We start from the raw sequence: 16,690 nt of genomic DNA, 5'->3' as shown, positions 1-16,690 counted from the left end.
CCTCAGTATGTTAGAGAAGCAGCAACTGAGGGTTAGGGGTGGGGATGGGAGAGGGAGTAGACTAACATTTCTGTCCTTCTGACAGTGCTAATTCTGCTCCCTATCTTTTGAGTGAGTTCAAATGACTCCACTTTGCCTCTTCTTCTTCCACCTGCTTTATAACCATTCTGCCTCCACTGCCCCTTCACTTCTTCATTCATCAATCTCAAGTGGCAAAAGGTCAAGAGGAAAGAGGCATGGAAACAGCAACAAAAATTGTTCCTAACCTTTCTCCACCCTCTGTAGTCCTGCTGTAGCTAATAATTGTATTCTGTCCTTTTTTTCCCCCTACATCGTGTAGCTTCTTTTATAAGGATCTTCTTAATATCCACCTCTAGTATGGCAGCCCTGCCCTGGTCTATATCCATTCTATAAATGATAGAATTCCAGAAAGTCATCTTAGAAAAGGACATGGAGGGGCACCTGGGTGGCTCAATCTGTTAAGCATCTGCCTTTGTCTCAGGTCATGATCCTGGAGTCCTGGGATTAAGCCCCACGTTGGGATTCTGTTTCTCCCTCTGCCCCTTCCCCTGCTTGTGTGCTCTCTCTCTCTCTCTCTCAAATAAGTAAATAAAATATTTATTTAAAAAGGAAGAAAGAAAGAAAGAAGAAAGAAAGAAAGAAGGAAGGAAGGAAGGAAGGAAGGAAGGAAGGAAGGAAGGAAGGAAGGAAGGAAGGAAGGAAGGAAGAAAAGTCCATGGAATGAGGTTGTAGATTCTCAAGTAGCCACTCAAGTTGATGTTGTGGAAAAGTTGAAATTTGAAGTCAAATATTCTGATCTGATGTGAGTTCCCTACACCTCACTGATTATAAAAAGCGTTAGCATATGTGTACCACTGCAGTCTTGTAATAGCAGAAGTGGTGTGCAGTCCATTGGGAATGAGCCCTCGATGTCTGATGAATTGAATCACTCTGAAAATATCTTCAATGCCACTGAATGTGAATATTTTAAATTTTACAGTGACGAACAACAGCGAGATTATTTAATGGAAAGACGGGACCTCGCCATTGATTTTATTTTTTCCTTAGTATTAATAGAAGTTTTGAAACAGGTCAGTAATTTAATGTTTCTTTTAGATAGAATTTATCTGAAAACCACTTACATTTTAAAAATCTGTTTCAAGTTGTTCATGAATTCCAAATACTGGGTCATGTGAACTATGTTTATTGATTGCTAAAGGCCATATATAGTTTCTAGAAGTACTGTTACTGATTTGATCTTTAATATTCTCTTCCAAGTTAAGAGCCATCTAATTTTTTTTTCTTTTCAGATTCCACTTCATCCTGTAATAGACAGTCTAATACATGATGTTATTAATTTGGCTTTCAAGCACTTTAAGTACAAAGAAGGGTAAAGTAATTTCTCTCCTTAGAATTTTGAAGTTTGGTACTTGACTCTAAGACAAGTGTGCTATTTTTGGATGACTGGGGATCTCTCACTTGTCTAATCATATCTTATTTAGGTACCTTGGTCCTAACACTGGCAATATGCACATTGTGGCAGACCTGTATGCAGAAGTCATTGGAGTGTTGGCACAAGCTAAGTAAGTGAACATCAGTCCTTTACAGTAAGAACTCAAATGCCTCTTCTATTACAGCCCAGCCCTGCTCTCAGGAAGGGATTTTGTGTGAGCTTGCAGAGAACTAGGGTCCTTTTAGCTTTGGGCGCCATGTCTCTGAGATGGACTAAAAGCTCCCTCGATGCAAGTACTGAGTCTGTTTTCAATTGTTTTCTCCATATTCTTTTTTACATGGCAGTTGAGCCAGGTTCCATCAGGAGTCCATGAGTTTTTCAGACTACGACATCAAAGAAAGAAATGGACTAACCACATTACTTTTCTCTCTGCCCAAATATTCCAAACAAGTTTACCGGTTTTAGAAGTTTTGTTTTCTATATTCCATGAGTGGGCAGTTAAAATATAAATCATCTGTGAATGGGAAAATTCCATTCTAGAATGTCCCTTTACTATAGACCTTATTTAATTCAGCTGAGCTAAAAATGTCCCAGACTCTGTCATGGAAACAAGTTGGGGGAAAATTCTCATTGCTAAATTTATCTGGCCCCATAACACTACTTAGCAGGCTAGAACAAAGTGGTATTAGACTATTAGCAATAATATACTTCTTCCAAAAGTGATGTCACATCTTATTCACCCGTCTTCATCTTATTCCACCCTGAGGCAAATCAGACAAAATCCTGAATGCCTAGGTTAGGCAAAATGAGCCAGAGACAAAATATGAATCCAGGCCAAGAGGTGAACTTAAAGTAACAGTGATGCCCTGGTGCTTGTGCAATGCAGTCCTCAGAAAGTCCTCCAAGAGATGAAATTTCCTAACTTAGTAGCATGCATGGAAATATCCAGTTTATAAAAAACAAAACAAAACAAAATTTTGTAAAAAGTACTTACTCAGCAACATCACCTAGCCAAAACAGACAAGAAACAGGACCCCCAAAACTCTTCCATGTGACTTATTTACCCCAAGCAGGTTTATCTATTCATATCAATTAGGTATTTTTCTTCTAACACATAAAACATCAGTGTTAGATGGGAGAGAGGTAGATACACTGATGCCAGTGAGAAATCTCAAGCTCAAAGACTGGCAGCAACAGAGACGAAAGAGGTAGCCAAAGCATACATAAGAACTAAATAGTAGTGCTATCTGAGCCATTTGCATGAGATTGTATTGCACTTTTATTGCAGCCCATTGTCATAACTGTGGTTCCTGGGTCATCTACAAAAAAAAAAAAAAAAAAAAAAAAAAAGCCCAATACATCTTTTTCTATTGCAATTGAATGATAAAAGTATTGGCATTTTGAAGGGAGAAGCTCCAATTACCTAGCAAGCTGATTTATGTGTGTCTTACCCCATTCCTAGAAAAGATAAGAAAAATGAGTTTTGATATGTATTTGGCTGATTTGTGTCAAATCCTGAAAATCTAGACATATTCCAATGTAATTCCTTCTGTAATTTTCCCTTCTGTAATTCTCTTATACTGTCATTTGGAAAATTTAATTTGCCAAAAATGGCCTTTTGTGTTTTTTTGTTTTGTTTTGGTTTTAGTTTTTGTGAATTATGCCTAACAATATAGATTACTGTAGAATGACCTTCCTTAGCAATACTGATTTTGAGTTGGCTGTGAATGAATTGAAAAACAATGGCATAACTAAGCAACATTCTAAGGTTATAGGAATCTCTGTATTAGGCTAGATTTATATGATCCACTAAGCTAGTGTTTTCCTGCCAACCATGGCTTATTTTAATTTCCATGATGTCAGTATTTGTCCCAATTCTGCAATAGTCGGGTATATGAAATGTCTCAATTTGGACGATGCTCCAGTACTTTCCAGTCATAAGAGAACCCCTTGGTCAGTCCGCTTACAATAACTGCAGTAAAGTATAGTAATCACAATGATATTCTTAACCAGTCAAGGTATAGATAATCTTTACTGATAGATAGTACAATCTTAAACTGGTGTCATAATCCAAATTATCACATTGCTTCCTTTTCATGAATATGCCAGAAACATTACTTTGTCATTGCCTTAGAAAAGTAGTGTTTCCTTTGTTCTCAGGCGGGGAAAGGATGTATGCTTATCTAGTACAGGGTAGTTATCTTTTTTTTTTTTTTAATGAAGAAGTAATATAACAATTCTAATTTTAGACTTTACATCTAGCTCTCAGTAGTAATGCATATGAAATATTTTCTTCATTATGATTTTACTTATTAACTCTTAGTTTCAGTCTTTAAGTTTTAGCAAAATCACTATTTTTTATTTTACTAGCAATAATGTAATCTCTGCCTCCCATCCTTTATCATCACTGATTAAAGACTCAGCCTTTACCCAAACTCCAATGCCCAGAAATCTCCTCTAATTATCCAGCTGAAAAGAGTCTTTTAATTCTCCTATGCCCTACAGCCTCTTTAAGTGTATAATTCCCATAAAAGGCAATGTAAAATATGAGAAAGTGATCGAGCCTGACCATTCGACCTCCTGGAAAAATCAGCGAGATCCAAGCAAAGGGTCAGGCACTTGAGAACACACCTCACAAATAATAATAATAATTATTATTATTATTATTCACATGGTTCATGGTCATTTCTACATTGTTTTATCTTCCCAAACTGTGCAGTCTTCTTAGGGAAGTGACTTTATTTCATAACTCATGATAAACAATAATAATTATTATTGTTATTATTAGTTGCATGGTTCATGGTCGACTCTACATTATTTTATCTTCCCAATCAAACTGTACACTGTTCTTAGGGCAGTGAGTTTATTTCATAGTTCATGACAATGGTAAGGAGCTGGAGTATAGTGGAAATTCCTGGAATTTTTGTCAGAAGACCTGGGTTTGAGTCTTTTTTTTGGGGGGGGGGGGGTGAGTCTTCCTTGTCATGTTGATCTTCCAAATTTGTTTCTTCTTTTGTAAAATGGAAATGCATTCACTGCCTGAATCAGTGCATTTTTGTGAAGGTAAAAATGTAAAAAGAATATAATGTACATAAAATAGAAAACATCTTATAAATATACCTTATTGTTATTCCTAGTCCAGACCAGGACTTCATAAACTTTAGCACATCTGAATCACCTCTAGGGTGGTTAAACAAGATTACTGGAACTCACCCCCAGAGTTTCTATTTGGTAGGTGTGGTGTAGGCCAATAATGAGAGTTTCTCACAAGTTCTCATGCAATGCTGATGCAGCTGATCTGGAGGCAACAGTTTGAGAACCACTGGTCCAGACACAACATAGCACAGAGATTAAGCATAGGGACTCTAGAGCCAGACATTTGGCTTGAAATTCTGGCTCCTCCACTTACCAGCTGTGTGACTTTATCACATTAAGAAGTCTCAGCCTCAAGTTCCTTTTCTGTAAAAAGGGTATAATAATAGTACCTTGCTCAAGTTGTAAGGATTAAATGATCATGAAGATGAAATGTGGGGTTCAGTGAACTTTGCTTGGCATATTATACGTGCTGGATATCTGCTTGTAGCTGTCATCATGACCGTCTTCAGCATCAGATTATTTCCTACTCCATAAGAAGTAGAAAAGAAAGATGACACTGGAATTTGGATTTTATATTTTCTGCCCCAATGCCTTCTTAGAAACCTCTCTTATTGTAAAATATATGTAGCAAACATGAAGAAAAATCTGTAAATTGGTTTAGAAAAATACGGTTTTGACAAATTATTACCAGATGAGCACCATGTAATCTCCTGCACCTGAGCCAAGAACAAGAAAATGGCCAGCTGTCATCAAGTCTCTGAAACCAACTTGCCAATCATTCTCCTCTTGTACTTCCTTTGCTGAAATAATATCTTCATGTTTACTGTCTACGCTATTTGTCCTAAAGTGTCTACTCTGAGCTGTCAAGAGTTATTTCAACCTTCCAGGATTCTGTTAGTTGACCTTTAATTTTTATAATCATAATAATCCTCTTTAATCATGCCTTGCTTCTAATTGACCTTTTCACATATTTAGAGCCTCAGGGTGATAGTCTCAGGAAGCAAAACACAATGAGTTTTAGAATGCTTTCCTTTTTCTTTTAACCAGCCATTTCAGAAATAGTTGGGATCACTTTTATGTAAATGTTCCTCTGCCTTGGGTACTTTGCAGATTTGCTACTATTTCCATCCTCTTAGGATCTATTTTTTTTTAAGATTTTTTTTTTTAAATTTTTTTTTTTAAGATTTTATTTATTTATTCACGAGAGAGAGAGGCAGAGACACAGGCAGAGGGAGAAGCAGGCTCCATGCCGGGAGCCCGACACAGGACTCGATCCCGGGACTCCAGGATTGCGCCCTGGGCCAAAGGCAGATGCTAAACCGCTGAACCACCCAGAGATCCCTGGATCTATTCTTTTTTAATAATCTTATATAATAATGTTATCATTAATATTATTAATTAATATTTTACTTTAAACAATATGGATGCCTTAAATTCCTTGTGGACTGTGTCTTTTTAGTTGTAACGTCCCATGCATGTAGAAGAAGCTTATTCATCTTTTAGATTTGATTTTAATTTTTTCTTATTAGATTTTCCTACACCCTAAAAACAGTTTTTCCAATGATCATTAACCTAAAACTATAAAAGAAACAACAACAGAAATCCACAGAATTCATTCGGAAATTCCATTTGGAAATGGATTAGGAACATTTCTTGGCAGTATTTGCTGTCATTGTCAGAAATAGCTGGCCTGTGATATTGCTCAGAGGCTTATAATTAGAGATCCTTCAGGCTCTTGGGGTCTACAAGTGTGTTGGAAATTGCTAAGCCTGAGGAAATGGAGAATTTTGTCCTACTCAATTTAAGAACTGGGGCATTTTGAGAGGATCTGAATAACCCTGGATCTTCTCCCTGCCTGAAGGAAATATTGAACATCTTAGAGAATAAGAGAAGAAAGGAGAAGATGGTATTCTTTACCAAATCCCCAATATCAAATCCTTACAAAATGGCAACCGTGTACTTCAACTGATACAAAGGATGCCTGTCACTGTGCCCTGGCTCTCCTAGATGCTGGAGGCCTCTGTTATGGTCACTTCCATACCCATTATTTGATAAACCACTCCTGTTCTCTTCTTAGATTCCCTGCTGTAAAGAAGAAATTTATGGCAGAACTCAAAGAATTACGGTACAAAGAGCAGAGCCCATATGTTGTTCAAAGCATTATCAGCTTGATAATGGGGATGAAATTCTTTCGAATTAAGATGTATCCAGTGGAGGACTTTGAGGCCTCTCTTCAGTTTATGCAGGTAGGTAATACCTTGGGCAGGAGAACCAAGGGGCTATCAATCTGAACACCTCCTGTCATCAGAATAACTGGCTTGGAATGTGAAAGCACATCCACACTGTCAGTGTGGGAGAAGTCCTACTTTTTCCTCAGAAATTCATAACGTGCTTTATAACCAAGTAATAGAGCTGCAGGCAGATAATTTCACTTTTAAGCTTTCATATCACTTTTGAGGTAGTGAAATGTCTTATTTGTTGACTTTTTTTTCCTCTTTCTACACATCAGCTACATATTGATCTATGAATAAAATATAGCTGAATTTCTACTTTTTATAATTGATAGCACCACGGTGGCTATTAACATTAATAGCATCAGAACTTTAAATAATGAAGATTTTTTTATTCCCACTATAAAAGAGAATCAGTGTTTAAAAAATCTACCAAACCATACAGGTTTAGGTGTCAGTGATGCAGTGTTCCTCATACTATGTACTAACAAAAGAATTGTTGCTAATGTGGATTTTGCAGAGCACCTGGCTCTGTTAGAATTTATAGAACTTTCTCTAATGCTTCCATGAACTAGATTAAGTGAGGGTCTTTATCAATGAAGAGCTTAGACATGGGGATTGTGTGCATAGGCTGTACCACTTCATACCCACTAAAACGGCTATAATAAAAAAGATAACAGCAAGTGTGGATGTAGAGAAATTGGAACCCTCGTATACTGCTGATGGGAATAGAAAATGGCATAACAACTTTGGAAAATAGTTTGTCAGTTCCTCAATGGTTAAATCTAGAATTGGTATGTAATCAGCAATTCTACTTCTAGGTATATATCCAAGAGAAATGAAAATATACATTCATACAAAAAATTGAATGCAAATGTCCATAGCAGTATTATTTGTAATAACACAAAAGTGAATACAGCCCAAATGTTGATCAATCAATGAACAAATAAACAAAATGGTGGTATATCCATATAAGGGAATATTATTTGGCCATAAAAAGGAATGGAGTACTGATATACACTATAACATGAATGTACCTTGAAAATACTATGCTAAGTAAAAGAAGTCAGACACAAAAGGCCACATATTTTATGATTCCATTTATATGGAATATCTCAAATAGGCAAATCCTTAAAGACAGGAAGTGATTGTGTAGGGCTTGGAGGAAGGGAGAGTGGATAGGGAGGTTGGAAATGACTGCTAAACAGTACAGAGTTTCTTTGGAGGATAATGAAAAGGTTCTAATTTTGATTATGGTGATAAATGTACAATTGTGAATATACTAAAAGCCATTGAATTGTACACTCTGAGTGAATTGCATGTTATGTGATCTATATCTCAGTGAAGCTGTTTAAAAAAAGATGTATCAAACTTTTGGGGTTTAAATTCAAGCTTCAGCACTGGGACCTTGGGAAAGTCACCCTTAACCTCTCCCAGCCTCACTTACCTTTGTGCAAAGTAGTGATAATGGCACTAGCTTTAGAAGGTGGCTCTGAGGATTCTTGGCACATGGTAAGCACTTAGTAACTGTTAATTATTTTTATCCTCTGATATGAATAATTCATGTATCCATGTATTTGAATGATGATTTGAAAGAATATTTACACACATATACAAAATAATGTATGAAAAGGACTGCAATTCTAGGAGCCATGAAGCACCATTCTGTATTAGGGAAGCCATCTCAGTGACTTTCCATGTTGGCAATGCCCTTCTTAGCATAGAATCAGTAGACTAGGAATTTTAGTGACTTTTGTTGGCAAAGGTCCCAGGATTGACTGAAAGTAAGTATAATATACTAATATAGATACTAATATAGATACTAAGATATTGCCACAAATACATGGAGCCTTGGACCCTTCCATGAAAACAATACCTAAAAAAGTGCACAGTATGTTACTACCAAAAAGGCCAGGAAGGAGAAAGGGGCTGGTGGAATTCTAAACATTAAAATTCTAAATTTACTTACAAATGATTTTCTGGGCCACCAAAAATACCCTTTCATAGATAGTAGTCCCCAGCCAAAGATATCCTTGCTTGAGGAACTGTTCTAAAGGTTTCTTGCTTTAGGTGGGGGAGGAAAGCATTCCAGACTTGCTTATGAAACTATCTGAATAATAAACACACCTAAAATGTCAGAGCTAAAAAGTAAACAGCTCTGTGCCTGGGGCTGTCACAGGGCCCAAAATAAGTTTAATATCTTCTGCGTCTCTTCCCATGTTTACCTTCTCTGGGGATCTGTGTTTGTGGATTAATCAAGGACCAGGGCTCCACGCACAGTAGGTGGTCAATAGAAATTTGTCAGCAATGAATGTCTGAATGGATCAATCAATAAGTCAGTGGATGAATATCTGCTTGCTAGTTGTAGATGCTTTCTCCTTTTGGCACAATTATTTGAGATAGAACGAGGAGAGTGAGAAAACCAATTTTGCAAAATGTCATTGAGGCCATTTTGCTTGCTTGTTTGTTTGTTTTGAGGCCATTTTAAATTTAAGTATAAATGCTAGAATCCAGTGATTTTCTTTAATGGATTATGGAATATTCTATGTTGGTGTGTATGATTGAATTAATAGCTGCTTCTTTTAATTTGTTTTAGTACATTTTCTGTGCACATTTCAATCTGTTCTCCCTCCTTTATGCTTTTTCCTGCTTCCTAGGAATGTGCACATTATTTCCTCGAGGTCAAAGACAAAGATATCAAGCATGCCTTGGCTGGGCTTTTTGTTGAAATTCTCGTCCCAGTTGCTGCTGTGAGTTATGTTTTTAAGAACTTCTTCAAATTGGATTAGAGAATCACCAATTTCATTAATTTGACATCAACATGTGTCTCTATTTTTTTAGGCTGTTAAAAATGAAGTAAATGTTCCCTGCCTTAGAAACTTTGTTGAAAGCCTATATGACACCACACTGGAACTTTCTTCTCGAAAGAAGCATTCGTTGGTTAGTAACTCTGAGAAAATCCAAAACACAAAACTATAGAGGATAAAATCCTTAGGCTGAAATCTATTTGAGAGTCATAAGGGTCCCTCAAATGGGAGGATTACCTGCAGCTCTCGCCCAAAAAAGGAAGTGTTTCGAAATTTGGAGCTTGCACTTAACGTTGACCATAACTGGATCACGATAATAGAAGGGGATTAGACCATGTCATCTCAGATGACCCTTCTCATCCTAAGATTCTGTTCTTTATTTTCAAGACTGGATTAACTTGATTTTTGTTTTGAGTATTTTTTCCAATCTAAAAGTCAAAGTTTATAATAATAGTTTATCTTTTCGATCCCCAGAAGTCTTCACTGGTTCATTCCTATCCTTATGTTCTAAATCAAAATGGAAGCAGGCAGCAAAGGGAGTTGAGAGAGAGACAAGTCTTTTAAATTATCACAACCTTTTGCCCTCAGTGGTAAATAAGGCTCTGGTTTATTAATCGACATGACATATGAGCTATTCTTGTGATAGTATAGAGGAAGCAGGTTACTTAGCTGGCACAGTTTATGCCAGTCTTCAAAATATGAGCATAGCCACCATTATTTGAGCTATTATTGAGAGTTGCTTTGCTGGCAGTGGTGACAGATATGCTTATTTTCTACTTCTATGGTCAGTCATTGTGACTAACCACTAGAATTTTTTTTTTTTTTAGATGACTGGCTAGAATTAGAGTTGCACTCAATGGTAGCATAGTTCAAAGTCAGTTTAAAACCAAGTGAATTAAAAAAAATTAAGTTAGTGGATTGTTAAGCACTGAATCTCATTGTGGCAATAATCTTTTGCTAATTCAGCTTAATGGATGAGCCAGTTTTATTTTTGTTTGAATCTTCACTAGCCCTAATTTTTTAGGTACCATAAAGGTATATGCTATCTGGTTCAGTAGAATGGCAATGGGTTCTGCATATATATTTTTTGGGTGGCCACTCATCAGCTTTTCTATCTTCTCCAGTTACTGTGGGAAATCAGCCCAGTTAGGCAGGAAAAGCACAGTAGCACCTCTGTTTATTCACTCGTAAGCAAATTCCTCCTGTGGTTAAATTTGTCTTGGTGGAGTTTACCAATGCAATAACATTCTTTTAGGAATCTTTCTTAATTACAGGAAGATTGCATGCAAAAGAAAATATATACACCTACCTCTAAAACAAGGACAAGCTAGTAGATGTTTATGAGCAAAAACCCCAATAACATCTTTAAAATTAGTATGCCTTCCTACTTTCTTTCTTTCTGAGAATGATCTTAAGATAATGAGTTTGTTTTTAAAATTCTTAAGTGAAGATTCTAAATCAGTGAATCAGGTTTCCACTTATTATACATGAAACTTATTATACACTTTATAATTCTAGATAATTCCACCCCCACCATCATCAGAAAGCATTTGTGAAATGCCTACCTCTGCATGGCCCCCACTGAGCCTTGTGTTATAAAGCGTCCTGTTTATTTTGGCCTACAGAGGGAGATGGATAGGTAGCAATTCCAGAGAGCATGTGTTACCTGGTTTGTTGAAATATAAATCATCTTGTGACCTCATCTTCTTTCTCCTCAGGCCCTGTACCCACTGGTGACCTGTCTTCTTTGTGTCAGTCAAAAGCAGCTGTTCCTGAACAGGTGGCATATTTTCCTCAACAACTGCTTATCCAACCTTAAAGTTAGTATTTGTCAGTTCAAAAAAGTCTTTTATAAACTAAATATGTGTCTGAGACTGACATATGTGCTTCTGAGAGTGATTCATGATGTTTACAGGGTAATTATCTGATACTCTTGAGATAATGAAAAAAATATTGAGTTCTCCTTATTAAATATAGTCAATTTTATGTTATGTTATTTATTTATTGAGAGAGAGTGAGAGAGTTTGGGGTGAGGGAGGGGCACAGGGAGAGAGGGAGAGAGAATCTCAAGCAGACTCCCTACTGAGCACAGAGCCCAACGTGGGACTTGATCCTGTGACCCTGAGATCATGAGCTGAGCCGAAATGAAGAGTCAGACACTTAACCAACTGAGCTATCCAAGCACCCCCAAATATAGTCAATCTTAGAAGATGACTAGGGATTGGAGAAATCACTCCAAATTTGGGAAATCTTTCCTAATTAGGATCACTCTAAGGGTAAAATTAAATACCCTTGTATATGTATTAATTGTCACATTGTATCTAAATGATTTTTTTTAAAGGTGGGGGGAGACCCACTTCATTGGCAGAACCAAGTGAATTGATTTCAGAAGCTCACCTGTACTTCCTGCATCTTCCTCTGCCCCCCGCCCCCCATCTAGGAATATATTTGAGGGAAGAAGTTCCTTTCTGTGGGAGGATTGACCCCAATCACAGAGAATACTTATTTCCTGTCAGTGTTCTTTGTAATTATTTGAAGGTATTCTCTTCAAGCCACATGACAGTCCATCAGCCCTAGGCATCCATTGAACAAGCACTGTGCATTGAACAAGCACCTGTGTCTATTATGCATAGACACAGGTGCTGAGTCGTGAGACAGATGAAGTAATCTTTCCTAAAACTGAGGAACCTACAGTTAAAACTACCATAATGATTAGCTTTAAAATTGGCTTTATAACTTTTAAGTGGTAAACATATTTTAAGTTTTAGTGACCTATTGATAAAAGACAACTAAATGAATCAACCCTAATGTAAGTGCAAACAGTGTACATTTTCCAGTTGTTTCCAGTTGTGTCTTGATGTTCTTCTATGAGTTTGATATTTACTGCTCTAGAATTTTTGAAATATACATAATTATCCAATCCTGTATGTGCTTATACATGTTGCCTTATCTTTTCTGTTCTAAGACACTTTAATTTAAATGAGTGGTTAAGATTAATTATATTATTTTGGCATTTACCATAATTATATAGTAATCTGCATTAGAGCTGTTTTAAGCACTGATTGTAAAATCCAAGATTAGAATCATTGATTTTCTTCAAATTGGCAATGAAATATAATAGCAATGGATATAGAATTAAGCTTTTAAGTATTCTGAAAAACAAAAAGCTTTTTAGAGTTATCAACAATTATATAATAGCCAGTCTCAGAGATTTGACTTAGGGATTTATGCATACATCTCTAACACACAGCTCAATGTTATTTTGTTGTTTGGCCCACTTTTAACTTACTCAGTTATTAGTTCTAGTTGAAAATATTTTTGTTCATTTACATTTCACACAGGTAGAAGTGGTCATTTTGCCCACAACAAAGAAGAGAATTAATTAACAATGTTTACAGTGCATTGTCCTGTATATATTATGCTCAGTATGTTTATGATGAATTTTAGTTAGAATTAAAATAATACTTTGCATGACGATTTATTGTTGTGGCCAAAAAACCAAATTTTTTTGTTTAAAGTATGAGCTTTTGAAACATAGTGGCATAATCTTACTTTGGAATATTATTGCTTCAAAGTTAAAATATTGGTTCTTTAATCAAAACCCACCAAAAAGACTTGATAACCCGGTTATAAATGGCCCAGTGAGAAGTGGGGCTACAAGCTGATAGTATATCACTATGCAAACATTCAGCATTAGGATTTCTACGAGAATGGCCATGGTGAGATCAGAAAGACTATATAGAGTTGATAGTAGAGGCTGAACCAAATTCCAGAATTCCATTGAAGTCACCCAGTAGGTATGAAGTGCCCACTGCGTAAGGTGCTAGGGAAGGTGCTGGAAGTGGGACACATAGGGGAAGTTAACTATATTAAAACTAGCTATAGAATAGAGTCTCTGTCCTTGAGAAGTTTAGCATTTCATTGGGGGATATGTAACAAAATTTCAAAATGTATGCTAGAGAGAGTGAGGGATATAAAAGTTGAGAGTAGAGTGATACCTGTGCCATTTTTGGAAGTTAGAGACCCCATGAAGCATGAAAGAAATAGTTATGAGGCCAAGTTAAGTCAATGATATTTTACTTTATGGGTAACGAATTGTTGGAATTCACCACCCCAAGGCTAAAAGATATAAAGAGATCCTTGATGAGTTACAAGTGGAATAAAATGGTATTACATATATTTAGAACTAAATCCAGTAGCAGTTAAGTGAGGCCATTTTAGGGGTGTCTGGGTGGCTAAGTCGGTTAAGTTTCCAACTCTTGATTTCTGCTAGGGTTGTGGGATTGAGCCCTGCCTCCTCAGGCTTCATACTCAGCAGGGAGTCTTCTTGCAATTCTCTCTTTCCCTCTCCCTCTACCCTGACCCTCCTTGCACTCTCTCTCTTTCTTTCTCTCCAAAATAAGTGAATAAATCTTTTTTTTAAATGAGACTATTTTAAAATGTCATAAATAAACCTTCCAAACCTCCTTATGAATAGTCTGTGAGGAAAAACTGACATGGCTTCAAAAGTGTACTTTGTCTTGAATAGTGTCAGTATTTTATGGGAGTTAGAGCCAACTAATATTTCATAAAGACCAGCAGACCAACTCTTCCCCCTGTTTGCCTTTCCCCTTTTCCCTTCCAGCACCCTTATCCTCCTTGTCTCCCACTCCCCTACACATGCTTAAGTATAATGAACCTAGTGTTTGAACTCTACATGTTGAGCTTGGTAGCCATGTTTGATGTGTTCTACAAAGGTGAGTCATCAAGGCGGCAGCATGACATATAGCAGAATAGAAGTGTGTGTGAAAGTGAAAAATCTGCTGCTTTCAAAGTAAACCTCTCAGGTCAATGCTCATTTAATGTCAGTGCCCTAGTTTATCTTCAGAGTCAGTCTGTAGGAGGCAGGCTGCTTTGGTAACACAAACTTGCAGTCTTTATTTACACTTAGTTAAGTGATCAACCATATATTAGCGATATAATCTTGTAAAGTGATGGGGGGGAATTTATGGCAACTTCTTACTACAACACTGATATCTTTCAAGAACTCTTGCTTAGTGGTAACCAGTATTTTTTTCTTCTATATATTTTATGTCAGAATATGAACATATTGAGCAATTAGGAATTGATACATTCCTTTTACCTCTGCCATAATATACCTAATTCCAAAAAAAGAAAATGTTTTAAAACTTGATTTAATAGTATTTATTTATTTGTTAATCTCCATTTATTAATAGTTCTATTAATATGTAGTATATATTAAGCGTTCATAATAACTATGTGCTAGTTTCTCATCCTTCAAAATGGATATAATTGGAACAATTTTTAACTTTTTAAATTTTATAATAGTGAATATAATATACCAGAGATCCAGATTATAAAAAAACAAAACAAAGCCATAAAAGAAAACTTAAAAGTTAAAAAATGTGTTTACTATGTATTAATAACAACAATAGTTCTCAGTAATTGAAGATCTGTTATGAGCCAAACCAATAGCAGGAGTTTACATATCTTGTCATGTATCATCATGACAATGTCATAAGCTCCATTGAACTCTCTTCATGCTTTCTCATGGATGTTATTTATGCTTTGTTAAATATTTTGCCCCAATAGCAATACTTTATCTGAAGGCTAGGCAATACAGAATTAAAAATGATTCTCCTTTTATCTCAGTCACTTCTTGTACTAGGCTCGAATGCATTTATTTATCCAGTCAGTCAGTTGGTCAACAATTTCTTACAAGAAGTGTTTACCAGTAACTCTCCTAGGTGCTGGGAGTACGTGATGAATGACAGTAGCACTCTCCAACCTCTTAGACCTTGTAACTTAGTTGGGGCGACAGACAATAAGCAAGTAAGTGAATAGTTAAGAAGAAAAATTCAGATAGTGATAACTGGTGTAAATAAAATGAAGTAGGCTATGTTAACAGAGAATGATACATTCAGGAGGAGCAGGGAAGAGAGGTGCAAAGGTCTTTTGATTTCCATTAAGAATATCAAAAATGGTGTGGTTGCCATAAATATATTTGTTGAAGCTTGTCTTTAGCACATAATATATATTTGCATGTAATAATCACAAAAAAGTTTAAGTAGTACTTTTTTTAAGACTTTTCATATAATAGTAAGATAATTAATGATATTTTTATCTCAGTAGAGATTGAGGATTATTATTATTAAGGATTCCACAGTCATTGATTGGTAGAATGCACTAAAATGTATGGCACCATTTATTTTAAAACAACTACTCTTTGTAAGTATCAAAATTAAATGACATAGTATTGGCTGTTTTAAGTAATTTTCTAGAAGCAATTGTTCTGCTTTACTATTAACCTCATTTCTATAAACTTAAGAAAATCTCTTTTCATCTGTTTCAGATCTGTCCAAGACATATTTCAAAGTGGGATTTATAAATTCTAAAAGCGCACATGAACCAGGTTTAAAAATTAGGAATCAGCTGACAGGGCCCTTACTTTCCATGAGTGCCTTATTTATTCAGACATTGAAGAGAAAATAATATGTATGAATTGTTGGTCTAGTGGCATTAGAAGTTATCCTGAACCTAATGTTCCTTGCACATATGTTCTTTGGGTAATATGGTCTAGTTGATGTGGAAGAGAGACCTAGAAGGTATTTGAGTATAACAAGATGAAAAGATGACTAAAATTGTTTAGCAATCTCTGTCAGTAGAGCTTTACCTTAACATGTACCAGAATCTCCAAAGAAGCCTGTTTCAAATGCAACTTTGCAAAACTTACCTCCAGAGGTTCTGATTTCAAATGTCCAAGTGCAGTTAAGGAATCTGCATGTTCATAAGAAACCCATGCGACTTAGTGCAAATGGTCAGCTGGTGGACCTTGGGAAACATTGGTTTTTCAGTGACCATGTCACCAGCCAAGCTGCCAATGAATTCAATTCTCCCTACTTCTTACTGAATTGCTTTAACTAAATCAAAAGCAAAACTTAATTAATTAATTAATTAATTAAATTTAAAGAAGGTGGGCATGGTTTTGGCCAGCTGATATGTCACGTGAAAGTGTTGGTGACCAGCACTGAGAAGACAGGAAGGGACCTTGGGAAACATTGGTTTTTTCAGTGACCATGTCACCAGCCAAGCTGCCAATGAAT

General features: G+C 36.1%; 1 protein-coding gene across 8 annotated transcripts in view; it reads left to right on the top strand.

Moving 5' to 3' along the window:
• Positions 1–16,690, top strand: part of FRY (FRY microtubule binding protein) — a 428,614-nt gene that overhangs the window by 253,808 nt on the left and 158,116 nt on the right. For all 8 annotated transcript variants that reach the window (XM_049101157.1, XM_025462552.3, XM_049101154.1 and 5 more), the window contains 7 exons: positions 1,001–1,091; positions 1,311–1,390; positions 1,503–1,583; positions 6,627–6,795; positions 9,438–9,530; positions 9,622–9,720; positions 11,306–11,407. In XM_049101157.1, coding sequence (XP_048957114.1) covers positions 1,001–1,091; positions 1,311–1,390; positions 1,503–1,583; positions 6,627–6,795; positions 9,438–9,530; positions 9,622–9,720; positions 11,306–11,407 — 715 coding nt within the window. The remainder of the gene's footprint in view (positions 1–1,000; positions 1,092–1,310; positions 1,391–1,502; positions 1,584–6,626; positions 6,796–9,437; positions 9,531–9,621; positions 9,721–11,305; positions 11,408–16,690) is intronic.

This window comes from Canis lupus, chromosome 25 (assembly GCF_003254725.2).
Source record: "Canis lupus dingo isolate Sandy chromosome 25, ASM325472v2, whole genome shotgun sequence".
NCBI classification, from domain to species: Eukaryota; Metazoa; Chordata; class Mammalia; order Carnivora; family Canidae; genus Canis; species Canis lupus.
The sequence above is the reverse complement of the archived record's forward strand: the minus strand, read 5'-3'. Positions and strand labels throughout refer to the sequence as shown.